Genomic DNA, 19,932 nt, shown 5'->3' with positions numbered 1-19,932 from the left:
GCTGGGATTACAGGTGTGCCACCATGCACAGCTGATTTTTGTATTTTTAGTAGAGACAGGGTTTCGCCATGTTGGCCAGGCTGGTCTCGAACCCCTGACCTCAAGTGATCGGCCCACCTCAGCCTCCCAAAGTGCTGGATTACAGGCGTGAGCCACCACACCTGGCCCAGAGTTTCACTCTTGTAGCCCAGGCTGGAGTGGGCCATCTCTGCTCCCTGCAACCTTCGCCTCCCAGATTCAGGTAATTCTCGTGCCTCAGTCTCCTGCATAGCTGGGACTACAGGCACACACCCAGCTAATTTTTCTATTTTTAGTAGAGATGGGGTTTCACCATGTTGGCCAGACTGGTCTTGAACTCCTGACCTTGGGTGATCTGCCCACCTCAGCCTCCCAAAGTGCTGGGATTATATGTGTGAGCCACCATGCCTGGCCTCCTTTCCTTTTCTTTCTTTCTTTTTTCTTTGAAATAGAATCTCACTGTGTCACTCAGGCTGGAGTGCAGTGTCACAGTCATAGCTCACTCCAGCCTGGAATTCCTATGCTCAATCAATTCTCCTGCCTCAGCCTCCCAAGCAGCTGGGACTACAGGCACTTGCTTCCACACCCAGCCAATTTTTAAAAGTGTTTTGTAGTGACAGAGTCTTGCTATGTTGCCCAGGCTGGTCTTGAACTCCTAGCCTCAAGCAATCCCCTGCCTTGGCTTCCCAAAGTCTTTGGATTACAGATGTGAGCCACTGCACCTGGCCCTAGTGGGTTTTAGTATAGTCATAATGTTGTACAATCATCACCGCTATGTAATTCCAGAACATTTCCATCACCCCAAAAAGAAATCCCGTACCAGTTAGCAGTCCTTCCCCAACCTAGCAACCACTATACTTTTTGTCCCTATAGATTTGCCTATTCTGGAGATTTTATATAACTGGGAGTATACAGTTTGTGGCTTTTTGTATCTGCTTCTTTCATTTAGCATAACTTTTTCAAGATTCATCTGTGTTGAAGCATGTTATCAGTACTTCATTCTTTCTTATTACTACATAATACTCCATTGTGTGGATATACAGCCTTTCTTTATCCATTCATCAGTTGATAGACAAGCTATATATATTTTTTTCTGTTACATAATGTTTTGGGCTGCCAAAACAAAATACTATAGAGTGGGTGGTTTAAACTACAAAAATTATTGGGCACAGTGGCTCATGCCTATAATCCCAGCACTTTGGGAGGCCAAGATGGGAGGATCACTTGAGTCTAGGAGTTCAAGACCAGCCTGGGCAACATAGGTAAACCTCACCTCTACAAAAGAAATTGTTTTAATTAACTGAGTGTGGTGGCACACGCAGTGAGCCATGATCATACCACCACACTTCAGCCTGGGCAACAGAGTGAGACCCTGTCTCAAAAAACAAAAAAAAAAATCATTTCTGCCAGTTCTGGAGGCTGGGAATTCCAAGATCAAGGTGCTGGCCAGTTTGGTTTCTGGCTTGTAGAAAACAGCTTTCTCACTGTGTCCTTACGTGACCTTTCTCCTGGATGCAAGTGGGGAGACAGCAAGAGAGCTCTGCTGTCTCTTTTGCTTCCTAAAAGGGCATGAGCTCTGTGTGATTAGGGCCCCACCCTTATGACCTCATTTAAGCTTTATCACCTCCTCACTGGCTGCTAGAGTATGAACGTCCCCTCCAAGTCTCATGTTGAACTGTAATCACCATTGTGAAGGTGTCAAGAGGTGGGACTGTTAAGAGGTGATTAATGTTGTTATCATGCAAATTGGTCAGTCATCACAAAAGTAGCTTTGTTATAAAAGCAAATTTGGCCCCCTCTTGCTCGCTTGCTTTCTACCTCTCTTGCTCTTTGCCTTCTGGCATGGGATGATACAGCACCAAGGCCTGTGCCAAATGTTGGTGCTATGCTCTTGGACTTCCCAGACTCTAGAACTGTGAGCCAAATAAATTTCTTTTCATTATAAATTATCTAGTCTGTGGAATTTTGTCATAGCAACATAAAATGAACTAAGACCCAGACTGTGTGTCTCCAAATGCAGTGCAGTTACATCGTGAATGAAGAGTTCAACATATGAATTTGTGGATGGGGAGCCCAGTGCGGACACAGCATTCAGTCCCTAACATATAATAAACATACTAAGTTCCTAATTTCACAGGTATAGGATGAGGCTAAGTTTTAGAAGTTTTAAGTCATATTTTAAAAATTAACAAAGAATAATGCAAATCTAGGCTGCGCAGTGGCTCACGCCTGTAATCCCAGCACTTTGGGAGGCCGAGGCAGGCGGATCACCTGAGGTCAGGAGATCGAGACCAGGCTGGGCAACATGGTGAAACCCCATCCCTACTAAAAATACAAAAATTAGCCAGGCGTGGTGGCAGGTGCCTGTAATCCCAGCTACTCAGGAGGCTGAGGCAGGAGAATCACTTGAACCCCAGAGGCAGTGGTGACAGTGAGCTGAGATCCCACTGGACTCCAGCCTGGGTGACAGAGTGAGACTCCATCTCAAAAAAAAAAAAAAAAGAATGATGATGCAAATCTATAATCTTTTATTTTAAATTTCTAAATCCAAAAAGCTCCAAAAACCCAAAGTATATTTGTATGTTTTGCACAAATTCACTTGGTAAAACCTGACCTAGCTGACATGAAGCTGTTTATAACTCGTTATTTCTTCCGCTTTTGCACATCCCCACTTAGTTCTGCAAAAGTTCTCACCCTGATTCTCATTGGCTCAAATTAGTTCTCAGCCTGATTTTCATTGGCTCAAACTCAATCATCTACATACCCCAAACCACCAGTAGTTGTTTAGATGGCTTACTCTGATTGGCCGTGACTAAATCTGGACCAATCACTGTGGCTTGGTGGGGGATGGGAGGAGTGCTATGATTGGCCAGATTTTATCACAGGCCCACCTTTAGAGCCCCGCCCGGAACACCTGGAGGGAGAGGGCACACGGAGTAGTTTGAGTTCCTAAGGAAACCTCAGGGTGTTCTTCTGGGAAGGGTGATGGGGGACACTGGGCTGGCAAAAACAACAGATGGTTCACCTCTTTTTGCCCCCCTTTGCTGTCTTTCAGGGGACTTGTATACCCAGGCAGCAGAGGCAGCGATGGAAGCCATGAAGGGCCGGCTGGCCAATCAGTACTACCAAAAGGCTGAAGAGGCCTGGGCCCAGATGGAGGAGTAACCAGGAAAATCACTGCCGGCTAGTCCCAAGCAAACAGGCTAGGAGGAAAGATTAAAACAACAACAACAACAACTTATTTAGTTTGGGGAGGGGAAGCATTTTTAGTGTGTTGTAAATCAAATTTTATATTTCATTTTTTGACTCTTGAAAAATGTCTTTGCTACTTGGCAGCTACCAGCAGAGACTCTATAGCTGTCTCTTAGGGCAATATTTTGGGGAAGTGGGGCTTGAAGAAGCAGCCTAATGAACCAACATACCGTTTTGTGTTTTTCTGTTTTTTTGTTTTTGAGACAGAGTCTTGCTCTGTCACCCAGGCTGGAGTGCAATGACATGATCTCAGCTCACTGCAACCTCCGCCTCCTGGGTTCAAGCGATTCTACTGCCTCAGCCTCCCAAGTACCTGGGATTACTGGCGCACACCACCACACTCAGCTAATTTTTGCATTTTTAGTAGAGATGGGGTTTCACCATGTTGGCCAGGCTGGTCTCGAACTCCTAACCTCAGGTGATCCACCCCCCTCAGCCTCCCAAAGTGCTGGGATTACAGGTGTGAGCCACCATGCCTGCCCATTTTGTGGTTCTATTTTCATTTTTATTTCTTTTTTTTTTTTGTCACGAGATATAAGAAAGTGCTTTTTGCCTTGAATGGACAATTTTAGGGCTCTGCTCACTAGTCTTTTCAGGCTGGACTGAAATGTTGGGCCCATGGAGCCCTGTGTTTTGTGCATCGGGATGAGAAATGAAGCACTGCACGCTGGCTTTCCTAAGTCACGGAGTGTGTATTGCTGTGGCTTAGTGCAAAGCATTCTTTCTCAGAGCATTTAGAGGCATGCATGGCATTTTTTCAGTGGGTGTGAGATTGCACAATACCCAGGCTCCCTTCTACTGTGGGGAAAGGCCTGCATATTGGCTGTTTTTTAAACTCCTAATTTCCTTCCATAATGCTACTGATTTTCTGGCGTACAGCCGAATTCCGTTTTTTAAGCATGCTTTCTACGGTGGGCTTTTCAAAATAGTTTTGAGTTTTGTATGCACACATTTACTACCTCTAACTCCTACATCAGCTAGTGTGGAAGAGGGTGCACCTCAAAGCTTTTACACGTAAGGACAGTGGCTTGGAATGTCGGAGGCTTTTCTCCAAGCAGACACGCACTCTGCATCTCAGTGGCAGCTCCCACAACGTGACTGCAATGTCTCTTATACAGTATTCCTCGGTGTTTTCTTAGCGTCTGGATGTTCTTACGTGAAATCTGCTCCCCAGCCCTGGTCCTTGGCGTTTTCTGCTTGAAGCTGGGCTGATTTTCTTGTAATTTACAGCAGGACGCTTTCAGCAGCAGTCTCTTGGGATTTTATCTAAGATGTTTGAGGATGAGAGGGCAAGAACTATAAACACTCATTAATTCCAGTAGTCTCCCCAGGGCCGGACAATGGTGATTGTTGTTTAATGAGCTTTTCCTTTCAATGGAATTCAGCTCTCACATTAGTATGATTTCATTTGATGTTTCAAATAGCAAAGATGCTAGGTGCAGTGGCTCCTGCCTGTGATCTCAGCACTTTGGGGGGCCAAGGTGGGAAGATTGCTTGAGCTCAGGACTTCAAGACCAGCCTGGGTAAACATGGCGAGACCCTGTCTCTACCAAAAAAAAAAAAAAAGACAGACTGCTTTGATCAACCCTAAATGCGAAAGCAGCCTCTTTTTCTTTGTTTAAAAGTCGAAACATAAAAAAAGCAGAGTATAACATACAATCCATTCTTAACTATTCATTAAAATGGGTCCTTCAACACCTTAGTGGGGTTTGTTGTTGTTGCTTATGCAGAGAGATTGTTTTCTTTTTATTATTTTATAATTTTTGAAATAGAGATAGGGGTCTTACTGTGTTGCCCAGGCTGGTCTTGAACTCCTGGGTTTAAGTGAGCCTCCCACCTCAGTCTCCCAAAGTGCTGGGTTACAGGCAGGAGCCACTGAGCCCAGCCAACACTTCAGTGTTGACTGCTTTGGAGGCATGAACCCATGCAAGCGTTAGTTCCAAAGTTCAGTGTGTACCCTTAAATGAACAATGAAGCAGGTAAAATTACCCTTGAAAAAAATCCCTTAGACCACCCATAGATGACACTGACTTTTTCAATATGGACTCATCATAGCCAGTTTTCCTTTTGAAGTTGGAACTGATCACCCTTTTGTCATCTGTACCAGATCAGTAGTTGGCTTGTGTTACATTTTGTGTGTGTGTGTGTGTGTGTTTTAAACCAGTGCATATAAATTGTATGTTAAATGTAAGTAACTTTAAGTTGACTTATCTCTTCACAGTAATCAAGCCTCATGTAATTCATGCTGTTTAAATTCAGCCAGCCCCCCCCCGAAATTTTATTATGTAAATAATTTGTGTTCCCTGATCGCTCGTTTAAGTTCTTAGTTGTATGTCATCTCTTCTCTAGCAGGAATTGGCAAACTGTTTTGTAAAGGGGTAGAAAGTGAAGATTTTAGGCTTTGCAGGCCATATGGCCTCTGCTGCAAATGCGCAACCCTGCTGTTGTAATGTAAAAGCTGCCACAGACACTACATGAGCACGAATGAGCGTGGCTGGTGTTCCAATAAAACTTTACTTACACAAACAGGTGGCCCTCTTGGGCTGTAGTTTGTCAACCCTTGCTCTAACCCTTGACTGAGAGCTACTTTATTAAGCCCTGATGGCAGGAGCTATCTCAATTTTGTGCTCCCCAGGGCACCAAAACACAGTGCTTTGGCATAGAGTAGGGACTCAACAAATGTGTGAACAGATGGAGAACCAGCCCTAGGCAGTGCACTCACCCTTTGAGGCTCTGTTTCCTCCAAACAATTAATGATTCATTGTCTGGATTGGCTGGAACCGTCACCCCCACAATTCTACTCCCCACCCACCCATGTGACCTTAATGTCAGTTGCTGGTCTGTTGCTCTTCGGGGAGGGAGAGATTGCCTGGATATAGAGCTAAGCAAATGCTTCTTTAAGGGCCCTTAAAAGTGAAAAGTAACTTGCAAGAGGTTGAGATCCTTCTGAGCTAGGAGAACTTATTCCACCTTCAAAACCTAGTTTGGGCCGGGTGCAGTGGCTCACGCCTGTAATCTTAGCACTTTGGGAGGCTGAGGTGGGCAGATCACCTGAAGTCAGCTACTCGGGAGGCTGAGGCAGGAGAATTGCTTGAACCCAGCAGGCAGAGGTTGCAGTGAGCCGAGATTGCGCCACTGCACTCCAGCCTGGGCGACAGAGTGAGACTCTATCTCAAAACCAAAAACGAAAAAAATCCCTAGTTTTGTGCCTTCTGAAGATGGTTAGGACATCTTCTTTTTCCACAAATGCTGGACATGCCAAAAACCAAACGCAAACCCCAGGACGTTCCAGCCCAACTGGGACGATATCAGAGACCATCTTCAAGTGCAAGAAGCAGATGAAAGTCCAGGAAATTGGCAGAGCCAGGATTATCATCCAGTACTTTCATTTCACAAATGGAGAAACCAAGGTTCTGCCAGCTAGGTTTTTTTTCACAGTGTCACTACTAGCAAGGCACTAAGCTGGAGCTGGGATTTGAGAGCTGCTGCTATTTAGAGGATCTTGGGAATAAAATCTAAAGTTAAACTGGAGTTTAATGGCCCTTTCAGTTTTGCTATAGGCAAGAGAAAAAAATGAATGGACAGATGACTTTATGGGTGGAAGAAAGAAGAAAAAAAAACTCCCAAACCCCAGTGTTCCTGAATATCTGTTCTCCCCCTGACCAAAGACACTCTGGGAATTTATCAAATGCGGCTTTGACCTCCAAGCCAAGTAAACTGCTCTTGTTGCTATTTTAGTGGCTTTTGATTTTTTAAGACAATGTCTCACTTTGTTACTCAGGCTGGAGTGCAGTGGCATGATCATAACTCATTGCAGGCTCAACCTCCTGGGCTCCAGTGATCCTCCTGCCTCAGCCTCTCAAGTAGCTAAAACTACAGATGTGCACCATCACACCTGGCTAATTTTTTTTTTTTTTTTTTTTTTTTTGAGATGGAGTCTTGCTCTGTTGCCCAGGTTGAAGTGCAATGGCACGTTTTGGCTCACTGCAACCTCTGCCTCCCAGGTTCAAGCGATTCTCCCTGTCTCGGCCTCCCGAGTAGCTGGGACTACAGGCGCCTGCCACCACGCCCAGCTAATGTTTGTATTTTTAGTAGAGATGGGGGTTTCACCATGTTGGCCAGGCTGGTTTCAAACCCCTGACATTAGGTGATCCACCTGCCTCGGCCTCCCAAAGTGCTGGGATTACAGGCATGAGCCACTGTGCCAAGCCACGCTAATTTTTTAAAATTATTTTTTGCAGAGACGGAGTTTCACTATGTTGCCCAGGCTGGTCTTGAACTCCTTGGCCTCAAGTGATCCTCCCACCTCAGCCTCCCAAAGCATTGGGGTTACAGGCGTGAACCACTGCACCTGGCCCTGTTTTCATGGCTTTTATTTCCTTTCATCCCACACATTTGTCTGCAGTACTAGGCATGTTTTACAAATCAACAAGTGTTTACACAAGTATATGCAGCTTGTTTTGGGGGGAAAGGAGACAAAATATGCATATTCTCCGTGTGGATTTGTGCCTCTTAATTGTGTTTCTAGTCTCTAAGGTAACCCTTTAACCTACTCAAGATGGGGCCCAGAGAAGTGGCCTGCATCATAGATTTATTTTGGCATATGTACTAAGTTCCATTTTCTCTTTACAAATAAAGTGTTTTCTTTCTTTCCTGTCTCAGACTCAAATGTCTCCTGGTTCAAAAAAAAAAAAAAAAAGGCCAGGCGTGGTGCTTCACGCCTGTAATCGGAGCACTTCGGGAGGCCGAGGTGGGCAGGATCACCTGAGGTCAAGAGTTCGAGACCAGCCTGGCCAGCGTGATGAAACCCTGTCTCTACTAAAAATACAAAAATTGGCCGGGCATGGTGGTGCACACCTGTAGTCCCATCTGCTCAGGAGGCTGAGACAGGAGAATTGCTTAAAGCCGGGAGATGGAGGTTGCAGTGAACCCAGATCCTGCCATTGCACTCCAGCCTGGGCAACAAGAGCAAAACTCCATCTCAAAAAAAAAAAGGGGGGGTTGGGTGCAGTGGCTCACGCCTGTAATCCCAGCACTTTGGGAGGCCGAGGCAGGCAGATCACGAGGTCAGTAGATCAAGACCATCCTGACTAACACAATGAGACCCCGTCTCTATTAAAAATACATTAAAAAAAAAAAAAAAAAAGCCGGGCGTGGTGGCGGGCGCCTACTGTAGTCCCAGCTACTCGAGAGGCTGAGGCGGGAGAAAGGCGTGAACCCGGGAGGCGGAGCTTGCAGTGAGCTGAGCTCACGCCACTGGACTCCAGCCTCGGCGACAGAGCAAGACTCTGTCTCAAAAAAATAACTAACTAAATAAATAAATAAGCTGCTGCAGGCAGGGGTCGACCAGAAGGCTCATACCCCATCTGAAAGGGGCAGCCATGATTCAACTTCAAATGATTGCCACCATGGGAAGCGTGGGCTCAATGTTGCCCTATTTTCCAATTTTTCAAGAGCTGCTGAAAACTTTTTTTTTTTTTTTTTTTAATGTAAGGCCTTCTGTTCTTTAACATTTGTAATAAATTCTAACAACTTTTAAAAGCCTTCCAGATTTGGCTCATCTGCTGTCAGTTTGCTTTAGAGAAAGTATTAGAACCTCTCATTTCTTCATTTGCTCATCTATAAAACATAGAGTTTTTCTGTCTGTTTTTCAGACAGTCTCACTCTGTTGCCCAGGCTAGGGTGCAGTGGCAAGATCTTGGCTCACTGCAACCTCTGCCTCTGAGGTTCAAGTTATCCTCCCACCTCAGCCTCCTCACGAGTAGCTGGGACTACAGGTGAGCACCACCACGCCCAGCTAATTTTGAAGGGGGGCGGGTTGTGTTTCGTCTTGTTTTTTTCTTTCTTTCAGTGGAGACAGGGTTTTGCCATCATGCCCAGGCTGGTCTCGAACTCCTGGGCTCAAGCAATGCACCTGCCTTGGCCTCCCAAACTGCTGGAATTGCAGGCGTGAGCCACTGTGCCCGGCCTAAAGAATAATTTTTACCATTACAGAGTTGTAAGCTTCAGAGAAGATAATACATGGTAAAGTGCTTTTTAATTTTTATTTATTTATTTATTTTAAGATGGGGTCTCATTCTGTCGCCCAGGCTGGAGTGCAGTGGTGCGATCTCAACTCACTGCAACCTCCGCCTCCCGGGTTCAAGTGATTCTCCCGCCTCGACCTCCCTAGTAGCTGGCATGGCAGTACAGGCGCACACCACCATGCCTGGCTAATTTCTGTATTTTTAGTAGAGACAGGGTTTCACCATGTTGGCCAGGCTGGTCTCAAACTCCTGGCTTCAGGTGATCTACTCACCTCGGCCTCCCAAAGTGCTGGGATTACAGGCGTGAGCCACCACGCCCAGCCTAAAGTGCTTTTTTAATTCCAAGCTTAAGAAAATCTTGGTTACCAGTTGATCTTTTGGTTTTAAGCTAATTTTTTTTAATTTTAAGAAGTTTGAACATTAGTATAACTATGCATGGGAGGTTGAACATACATATTTAGGTCCACTTGTTCCTAAATCCCCACTGCAATGACAAGAAATGGATTCTTTTGTTTGTTTATTTGTTTTTAAATAGTATAAGCCTGTGAGGATGAAGAGAAAGAGGATTGAACAGCAAGTTTTGGGTGCTGGAAAGTAGGTAGACTGTAATTGAATTAACAGACCCAAGAAGTCTGGATCCTAGATCAGCAGTAGAGAAATCTGAGAAAAACCCAATTTTCATTGCTGAACAAGCCCTGCAAGGCTGAGAAACTGGCATGAGGAGGCCCGACACCGTGGCTCATGCCTGTAATCCCAGCACTTTGGGAGGCCGAGGTGGGCAGATCACTTGAGGTCAGGAGTTAGAGCCCAGCCTGGCCAACATGGTGAAACACCATCTCTACTAAAAATATAAAAATTAGCCAGGCTGAGGCGGGAGAATCACTTGAGCCCAGGAGGCAGAGGTTGCAGTCAGCCGAGATCACGCCACTGTACTCCAGCCTGGGCGACAGAATGAGACTCCATTTCAAAAAAAAAAAAGATTAGAAGTTAATAAAGAAAACTTTTCTGATGGTTTTGTTACAGCATACGTCAAAATTTTGTTACAGTCTTGACCAAGTGTGGTGGCTCACACCTGTAACCCTGGCACTTTGGGAGGCCAAGATGGGAGGATTGCTTGAGGCCAGGAGTTCAAGACCAGCCTGGTCAACATAGTGAAAGCCCATCTCTTAAAAAAAAGAAAAATTACAGTCTTGCTGCAAGTGTAAACCCACTGGGAATTCAAAGATTTATACTTGGTAGGGACATTTTCTAAAAATGTATTTTTTATTACAGTCTGCCTATGTAGATTAAACTGCACGCTCTTAAGTATACAAGTTGATGAATTTTTACATTTGTACACATCTGTGTCTTAACAACCCAATTCAAGATATTAGAACATTTGCAGGACTACAGAAGCCCCCCTGGACCCCCTCCCAGGCAATACACCCTCTCCCCACCCTGAAAAATGTTGGCCACTCTTCTGACCTCTATCTTGATAGAGACATTTTCTAGGAGAAGAAAATGGTTAGATAATCACTGTTAGACAAAATAGAAAAGAAAATAATGTTCTGTTAAAGGTCACTGCACTCTTGACTGACAAATGACCGTCAACTGAGTGAGTAGAAAGCTAGTTTCCCAGTGCAAATCTCAATGCTCTTAAATTTCAAAAGAAAAATGCTCAATGCTCAAGCATTTATCAGAAATGCTAGTTTCTTTCCAGAAGGAGGTTCTTACAGAAAGATATGGTCTCAGGCCAGGTTTGGGAGCATTTTCCTTTTATGGGAGCAAGAGAGGAAAGAATGGAGGGGATCCAGGACTGAGACCCCACACCCATTTCCACTATCCACAGCCTAGTGTTTATGATATAGGGACAGGCACACAAAGAATAGTTGGAGTTTCAGCCCATCCCTCCCTTGTCATGCATCCCGCTGCTGAGACCTTGTAGGTCCAGGGGTTCTGATGCAATATTCTGCATCTCTTGCTCATTGATTTCATGTCTGATTGTCATGAGAAAACTGTGTAAGGGGCTGCTGGACTGTAAGAAACTCTCAAAAGGGTGCTGTGCCTTCCAGGATCAGCTGTTTCCCTACAGGCTTCCTGTTAATTAAGCATCCTGCTCAGTATGTGTTCGTAGGAAGAGACAAGTTGCTCCAGAATGTTCTAGCAGAAATATTTCGGCCTTAGGAGTTTAAGACCAGCCCTGGCAACATAGCGAGACCCCTGTCTCTGTGAAAAAAAAAATTTTTTTTAAGTAGCCAGGCATGGTGTCATGCTCCTGCAGTCCCAGCAACTAAGGAAGCTAAGATGGGAGGATCACTTTAGCACAGGAGGTCAAGGCTGCAGTGAGCAATGATTGTGCCACTGCATTCCAGCCTGGGTAACAGAGCAACAACTTGTCTCGAAAAAAAAAAAAAAAATTATACGCACACACACACAGCTTCATTTGAGCCTTTGCCTTGCAAGGGGGAGGGGGTTATTGTTTACAGTTGACAGCTACCAAGTAGCACTGGGCTTTAGCAGAGAAAGCGAATTTATTACAGTGATAAAGGGATGCCTCCAACAGTGGACAACCCACTGGGCCTTGGAAAGGGTCTGGAGCTGGAAGCCAAAAAACCATCAGGATTTCCCTGACTCTGCTCTTCTCACTCTCTCATTCCCTCTTTTCCTATACACTGGCTTTTGTCTACCTCTCCAACTCACCTCACAGAATATAGCCATGCGAACTCCCCCTTTCTTCCTAGTTTTAGCCAGCCTCAGAGACTAATTCCAATGCAACACGGTCAAATTAACAAATCAGGCCGGGCGCGGAGGCTCACGCCTGTAATCCTAACACTTTGGGAAGCTGAGGCGGGCAGATCACTTGAGGTCAGGAGTTCCAAACCAGCCTGGCCAACATGGTGAAGCCCCATCGCTAATAAAAACACAAAAAAATTAGCCCGACATGGTGGCGTGCATCTGTAATCCCAACTAACTGGGAGGCTGAGGCAGGATAATTACTTGAACTTGGGAGGCAGAGGTTGCAGTGAGCCGAGATCACGCCAGTGCACTCCAGCCTAGGCAATGGATCGAGACTCTGTCTTAAAAAAACAAAACAAAAAACAAACAAAAAAACACAAATCAGTAACTCACTGAGTCTCAGTTCACATTCTCAAGACAGAATTTGATTGGTCCAACCTGAATCCTATGTCCACTGAAGAACGGTAGGACCCACTAGCCATGGCTGTGGGGGTGGGGCGTGCAGCACAAAGGTGGCTGCCAGGGACCCACTCTCTGGCTGGCCAGGCAGTTCCTAGAAAAATCAGACTGGGCAAAGATGCCAGCAATTATCCTTGACTGTGAGGATATTTCCTTTTGGAAAATCCAGTACCCAACTCACAAACAAAGTCCTTCCTGGTACTAAAATACCATGACAAACACTCCTATTGACTTAAAGGGGTTATTCCTCATTCAGCTTTGAACTCCCCACAACATCTAGCCTGTATCTTCAATCCATGGCTGCTTCTGTATTTTTTTTTTTTCATGTCTTGAAGAGCAACAAATTTTCTAGCACAAGAAAATCTTTGCATACCATTACATATGTTAAAGGTAAATGGATGGCCAGGTGTGATGGCTCACTCCTGTAATTCTAGCACTTTGGGAGGCTGAGGTGGGAGGATAGCTTGAGACCAGCCTAAGCAGCAAAGCAAGACCCTGTCTCTACAAAAAATACAAAAGTTAGCCCAGTGTGGTGGCGCATGCCTCTAGTCCCAGCTACTTGGGAGGCTGAGATGGGAGGATCACTTGAGCCCAGGATGTCAAGACTGCAGTGAGCTGTGATCATACCACCGTACTCCAGCCTGGGCAACAGAGCAAGACCCCGTCTCTCTAAAAAAAAAAAAAAAAGGTGGTGGATGGAGGCAGGGAAAAGCCAGACTAAGGAGGGATTGAAGAGGAAAGATACAAAATGCCCAAATGTTAGGGGGGTATACCAACTGGATATTAGCCAGAAACTTGAATCATGGCCCTGAAAAGTCTAATACCAGTCAATGCAAAATGAGAATTCTACTTATAAAAGTGTGATTTATATAGTTTTTGATGTGTCTAAAGCATCACCAGCGTTAGTAGAGTTCCTGCCTAATTCCCCCAGTCACCTTAAGCATTGACTCCACTCCCTGTGTTGAACAGAACTAATGGAGAAAGTAATCCATGTAAATGACAGAGGGAAAGAGAAATGACAGAGAACGATAGAGGACAAAACCTCAGATATGAGGGAGATTTGAGATTTCTTACACCAATAAATGTGAAAAATCAAGTAATGGGGCTTTGTTTTCCCAGAAAACGACAACTTGCCGAAGTTGACTCAGGAAGAAATAGAAAACATGAGAAGAAATAGAAAAAAAAAGTCATCAACAGTCATATAATTTGGCAAAATGGAAAAATATATGCATATCTATATCTATATAGAGAGGGTCTCACTCTCTCACCCAGGCTGGAGTGCAGTGCCTGAATCTCGGCTCACTGCAGATTTGACCTCCCTGGCTCAAAGGATCTTCCCACCTCAGCCTCCCAAGTAGCTGAGACTACAGGCACATGCCACCGTGCCCGGCTAATTTCTTTTCTTTTGTTTTTTGGTAGAGACAAGGTTTCTCGATGTTGCTTAGGCTGGTCTTGAACTCCTGGCGTCAAGCCATCCTGCCACCTCAGTCTCCCAAAGTGTTAGGATTATAGGAGTGAGCCACCGAGACCAGCCTATTATTAATATTATTATTATATAATACTAGGGAAAGTATAAATATAGTCCGGCAATTTCATTTCTAGTGTATACCCTAGAGAAATGTCCATACATAAGACAAGGAGCCATGTGCAAGGATACTTCCTGGTATTGTGTGTAATGACAAAAATTTAGTAACAACTTAAAAGTTGTTCATGGCATGGAATGAATGAATTAGTTCTATAGGCATCATAACAGACCTCAAAAACATAATGTTGGGGCTGGCACAGTGGCTCATGCCTGTAATCTTGGCTACTTGGGAAGCTGAGGTGGGAGGATGGCTTGAGCCCGGGAGGTCTAGGCTACAGTAAGCTATGATTGCACCACTGTACTCTAGCCTGGGTGACAGAGCAACACTCTCTTAAAATAATAATAATAATACTGTTGAAATGAGAAAAGCAAGTTTTAGGATATCAGTACAATGTGCTAACATTTGTATAAATGAAAAACATACAGATAACCATTTTATATATTATTCATAAATTTTATATGTAAAAATGTAAGAAATTATTGGAAAGATACACATCAAATTCATGACAGTTATTGACAGGGGAGAATGTTTGGGAGGGAGCCTTATTTCTATTTGCAATGGTCTAATAATTTCTATTTGTAATAGTGTGATCTATTTTTATTTATTTATTTATTTTTATTTATTTATTTATTTATTTTGAGACGGAGTTTCGCACTGTCGCCCAGGCTAGAGTGCAGTGGTGGGATCTCGGCTCGCTGCAACCTCCGCCTCCCAGGTTCAAGCAATTCTCCTGCCTCAGACTCCCGAGTAGCTGGGATTACAGGCATGCGCCACCACGCCAGGCTAATTTTTGTATTTTTAGTAGAGACGCTTGAACCCAGGAGGCGGAGGTTGCAGTGAGCGGAGATCGCACCACTGCACTCCAGCCTGGACAACAAGAGCGACACTCCACATCAAAAAAAACAGAAAGAAAAGAAAAAAGAAAAGGAAAAAAATGCCACAATACTAAGTCATTAATTTAATGCCAGGTGGTGGCACTATGGATGATGATTTTTTTCTTTGTAATTTTTGTGCATTTTTGTTTTTAATATCTGCATATCCACACGGCTAGGTATTTTAAAATACAGTCTAGTGAAAAATAACAGCCAATTGCAGATCTATATGAATAATGTGATAATATTTGTGTTAAAATCCATACACAATAAAAACAAAGCTATCTTCTATGGATATATCTATATATATCCGTATAGATATAAACATATAAATTCACAGCAAAAGATCTAGAAAGATATATAGTGTTTTAGTCCATTTTCTGTTGCTTATAACAGAATACCTGAATCTGGGTAATTTGTAAAGAAAAGGAAGTTATTTCTTACAGTTATGGAGGCTGAGAAGTCGAAGGTCAAGAGTGTGCATCTGGTGAGGGCCTTCTTGCTGGTGGGGGACCCCTGCAGAGTCCCCAGGCAGTACAAGCCATCATATGGAGGGGGTGCTGAGCTGTTCCCTTGCTAGCTAAGGTCTCTCTCCCTCTTCTTATAAAGCCATCAGTCCCCCTCCCAAGATAACCCATTAATCCATTAACCCATTAATCCATGAATCCATGAATAGATTAATCCATTCATGAGGGCTCCACCCTCATGATCTAATCACCTCTTAAAGGGCCCACCACACAATACTGCCACACTGGGGATTAAATTTCCAACACATGAAATTTGGGGGACACATTCAAACCATAGTACATATTAAACTGATAATGATGGTTAGTTACCTCGGCGGAGGGGCCTAGGATGCGAGTCAAGGTCAAAGAGCATTTGTACCTTATCTGCAAAGTTTAAATATTTTGCAATAATTCACCTGTTATTTGTGTAAGTAAAAATTTAAACATAATTTTTCAGAGACAACTGCCCAGACCAGCTCCCGGGTTTGGCCGTCAGATCCCCTGGTGCGTGTTTCTGATCAGATCAATTTCTTCTCCCGGAGACACCCAATCCGGGTCGTATGGATTACCTGTGGGTTAACCAGGGGTCTCCAGGTTAACCATCCAACTCAGAGTAAAGTTTCTAAAAATGCGTTTTGCTCTAATACCTATTCGGAACAAACCTGGGTCTAAAGACTGGAGCAAGTGTTTATTTTCCAAGACACGGCTTTTTAAAATAATTCTATCGGGATCAGCTTCAACACACGTTAAGCAAAAAAAAAAAACCTCAGCGAAAACGCCTCGCAATGTCCAGATTAAATGCAAATGCAAAAGCATTAAGTAGCTTTCTGGCAACAACACGGCACAGCGAGGTAGCGTGGCCGAGCGGTCTAAGGCGCTGGATTAAGGCTCCAGTCTCTTCGGGGGCGTGGGTTCGAATCCCACCGCTGCCAGGGTTTTTCCGTTTTTGTCCCCGCCGCATACACTCCCTGCTCAGTTTTGCTTGTGCCATTAGCGCCCCCTGCTGCAGGGCGGGGCTCACGGCCTGCATGAATGGCGCGGCGGAGGGGGCGGAGCCGCGTGCGCCGGGGCGGGGCATTGTGGGTAAGAGGAAGCGCTGGGGCCGGCCCGCTCCCCCCACGTGTCCGCCGGAGTTTCTCCACCAGCAACATGGCCGCCGCCTGAGAGGAGAGCCGGGCCGCCGCCGCTTCTGCAGCCCGCGGGTAACTGGGCCGTTGCCGCCGTCCGCGCTCGGCCCCCGCGGAGAGGTGAGTCCCGTCTTGGCAGTGCCCGAGCTGGGGCTTGAGCCGGACCGCACTCACGACGTGGGCCTGGGCTAGATTCCCGAGTAGGCCAAGGAGGCCCGCGCCGCGCTGTGCCTAGCGGCTGGAGGCCTCTCGGGACTCGGGCGGGGAGGAGGGGCAGCCGGCTCCAGGCCGACCCCGGACTCCGACTTCCTTGACCTGACACCTGGGAGTTGGGGAGGCCGCGGCCGACGCTGGCGGCGGTGACTCAGGGTCCAGCCGACCTGCCCCACCCGGGCCTGGGAGGCCTCCTATGGAAGAAACACCTGTCCGCGGCGTCGGGTGTGGTGGCGGCTGGCGGCAGGGACTGCGTGGTGGGCGTGAGAAGGGGGCCTGACCACCCGCGAGGGAGCAGAAACCCATTGGACAGCGAGGCTCGGGATCGGCGGCCCGCCCCGATGGGCAGGGAGGGCACCTGCGCCTGCCGGAGCCCCCACTTCGCAGCTGAACCGGATTAGCCTCTGCCCGGCGAGGCCCGGGGTTCCTCATTCATTTATTCAGGCAACCATTCAGTGTTTACTGAGCCAACTCTGTGCTCCGTCTACGGCCCTGACCATTCGGTCCGAGGAGGTGTCAGTAAACAAACAAGGTCGTTCCTTTGGGTTAGCTTTAGAATTCCTTGGGCTTGGAGGCGGAAAGAAGAGAGCTTAGCGATCTCCACAGTTTCCTGATCTGTGAAATGGGGATGATAGAAATTCCTACCTCATAGGGTTGTGGTGACGGCTCAGTAGAAACCGGGTGACGCTCCTGCTTGCAGCGTTTGACTTCTGGCTTAGCGTCATTACCCGCTTACGTTGGCAGAAAACATGTTGTCAAGTAATACCAAACCTTTCCAGAGGTTACGTTTTTTAGCGTTCTGTCCTTACTCCCTTACTTCTCCCCGCAGCGGTCTGGAGGTCGGTACTTGGTTTCCCTACTTTAGGGATGAAAATAGGGAGGAATACCAAACCTAGACACTGCAGGTGGGTCACAGATGCCAAGCAGCTGTGGTGGGATTTGAACTTGTACAGTTTTGCTGTCGAGTCCAAGCTCTTACCCACTTAACCATACTGCCTTTTATCAGAGAGCTGTGCAGTATAGTGGTTAAGAATAAGAATAAGGATCTTTGACATCAGCGAGACCCAAGTTTCTGTCCTCATTCCACCTTGGATGAGTTACTTATCTCTGAACCACAGTCTCTTCATTTCTAAATTGAAGATGATAAATCTCTATTGATAGGGCTAATGAGAAGATTAAATATAAAGTATTCCTTGTACTATATTGAATGTCAGCTTCGTGCCAGGCACTGTTCTAGGTATTGAGAGAACCAGCAGTGGATTTTTTTTTTAAAGTAATGCTCCCCATAACAGCTTTGATGAAGTAAACTATGATTATCTGCATTTCATAGTTGAGGAAACTGAAGCACTGGGAAGGCTTCATGGAGCTTACATTCTATTGCAGAAGACAAACAACACCTGAGCAAATAGACCAGGTAGTTCCAGATTAAGATGAGACCCACCAAGGAAAGAAAACAGATGTGGTAGGGCCTGGGAGGAGGTTGGGGGAGGCTTTTAAAATAGGGTGGTCAGGGAACCTATCCTCTCCTGCAGGTGTGGATGATATTTAATAAAAAGGAGCAACCTTGGAAATCCCTGTGGGAGAATAGATAATGTGCAAAGGACCTGGGGTGGACTGGGGCTTGGCTTGTTGGAGGCCCAGCAAGTGGCTACCAGCCTGGATGGTGAGGGGAAGACAGAGATAAGATCATGTAGGGCCTTAGGCGGCTCATGGAAAGGAGTTTGGGTTTTATTTTATGTGACAGTGACAGTTGACAGGTTTTAGGCAGGGAAATAATATGATTTACTTTTACTTTTTTTTTTTTGAGATGGAGTCTTGTTCTGTCGCCCAGGCTAGAGTGCAGTGGCAAGATCTCGGCTCACTGCAACCTCTGCCTTCTGGGTTCAAGTGATTCTTCTGTCTCAGCCTCCCAAGTAGCTGGGATTACAGGCGTGCATCACCACGCCTGGCTAATTTTTGTATTTTAAGTAGAGATGGGGTTTCACCTTATTGGCCACGCTTTTCTGGAACTCCTGACCTCAGGTGATCCGCCTGCCTCGGCCTCCCAAAGTGCTGGGATTACAGGTGTGAGCCACCGTGCCTGGCTTTTTTTTCCCCCCCAGTAGAGATGGAGTCTCACACTGTGACCCAGGATGGAGTGCAGTGGTGTGATCATAGCTCACTGCAGCCTCAAACTCCTGGGTTCAACCAATACTGCTGCCTCAGCTTCCCAAGTAGTTGGGACTGCAGGCCACGCCAGGCTAAAAAAATTTTTTTTTTTTTTAAAGAGAGACCAGGGGGTCTCACTGTGTTGCTCAGGCTGGTCTTGAACTCCTGGTATCAAGCAGTTCTTCCACCTAAGCCTCCCAAAGTGTTGGGATTACCGGCATGAGCCACCATGCCAGCCTGATTTACTTCTTTCCAAAGACTCGCTGTTGCTGGGAGACTTGGAGGTAGGTATAAGGAGCCGTAGGGAGGCTTGGATGAGTGCTTTTCACATTGCAGGTTGAGATTTATTAGTGGGAAGTAAAATCAATTTAGGGGAATTGAAGCTAGCATTTTTTGTTTTGAATGAAGTAGAAAACATCACTGCCTGACGCATAGTAGGGACAGTTATGGTTATGTGAAACCTTGTTTCAGTTACGCAACTGTATGTATGTTCTGGGTTATTTATATAGGATGGATTTCTTACTGTGGTGGATCTTAGGCTGAAAACTTTGAAAGCCACTGAGTTGGATCACCTCGGCCTGGAGGATGAAGGGAGGTGACACTCTTTGTATCAACCCAGATGTACTATCCAGAGGAAGGAGCTCCAGCTCTCTAGCTGACAGGGCACCTCAGCCTCCCTGATCCCTGGCAGGGCAGAGGCCAACAGGGCATAGCAATAACCGAGAAAGAACAATTGCGTCTTGGGAACCTCCCAGGCCATACCCTGTTAGTGCTTATGATCTGTCCCCTTGCTCACCTGGCAGGCCCCAGCCTCTCAGTTGTCCACTGCTCAGCTGCAGAGAAGGCAGGAGCTTGACATGTCTGTGGCACTTGGCAGCCGGTGCAGATGGGGTGAGGCCTTGGGCTCTCCCCTCCACACTGCCCTCTGTCTGCACAGCAGACAGTTGAGATGCACTGAAACTGTCCAGATGCGACTTCTGATTTTCATTCCATCCTCTATCTCTGGGACT

General features: G+C 45.9%; 2 protein-coding genes and 1 non-coding gene across 8 annotated transcripts in view; all 3 read left to right on the top strand.

Annotated features, from left to right (window-relative positions):
* EEF2K (eukaryotic elongation factor 2 kinase) overlaps positions 1-7,926 on the top strand; it is an 83,590-nt gene extending 75,664 nt beyond the window's left edge. For all 3 annotated transcript variants that reach the window (XM_002826216.4, XM_054533634.2, XM_063717208.1), the window contains one exon: positions 3,074-7,926. In XM_002826216.4, the coding sequence (XP_002826262.1) occupies positions 3,074-3,183 (110 nt within the window). In that variant the 3' untranslated portion in view covers positions 3,184-7,926. The remainder of the gene's footprint in view (positions 1-3,073) is intronic.
* An 8,358-nt stretch (positions 7,927-16,284) lies between these two features.
* Positions 16,285-16,366, top strand: TRNAL-AAG (transfer RNA leucine (anticodon AAG)). The gene has a single exon. It is a non-coding gene; the product is annotated as a tRNA-Leu (tRNA).
* A 164-nt stretch (positions 16,367-16,530) lies between these two features.
* POLR3E (RNA polymerase III subunit E) overlaps positions 16,531-19,932 on the top strand; it is a 36,835-nt gene continuing 33,433 nt past the window's right edge. For 2 of the 4 annotated variants that reach the window (XM_054533633.1, XM_054533632.2), the window contains exon 1: positions 16,531-16,681. The gene's annotated coding sequence lies outside the window, so the exon portion shown is untranslated. The remainder of the gene's footprint in view (positions 16,682-19,932) is intronic. The other 2 variants (XM_024233580.3, XM_024233579.3) reach the window with 1 other exon arrangement.

This window comes from Pongo abelii, chromosome 18 (genome assembly GCF_028885655.2).
Source record: "Pongo abelii isolate AG06213 chromosome 18, NHGRI_mPonAbe1-v2.0_pri, whole genome shotgun sequence".
Classification (NCBI taxonomy): Eukaryota; Metazoa; Chordata; class Mammalia; order Primates; family Hominidae; genus Pongo; species Pongo abelii.
The sequence above is the reverse complement of the archived record's forward strand: the minus strand, read 5'-3'. Positions and strand labels throughout refer to the sequence as shown.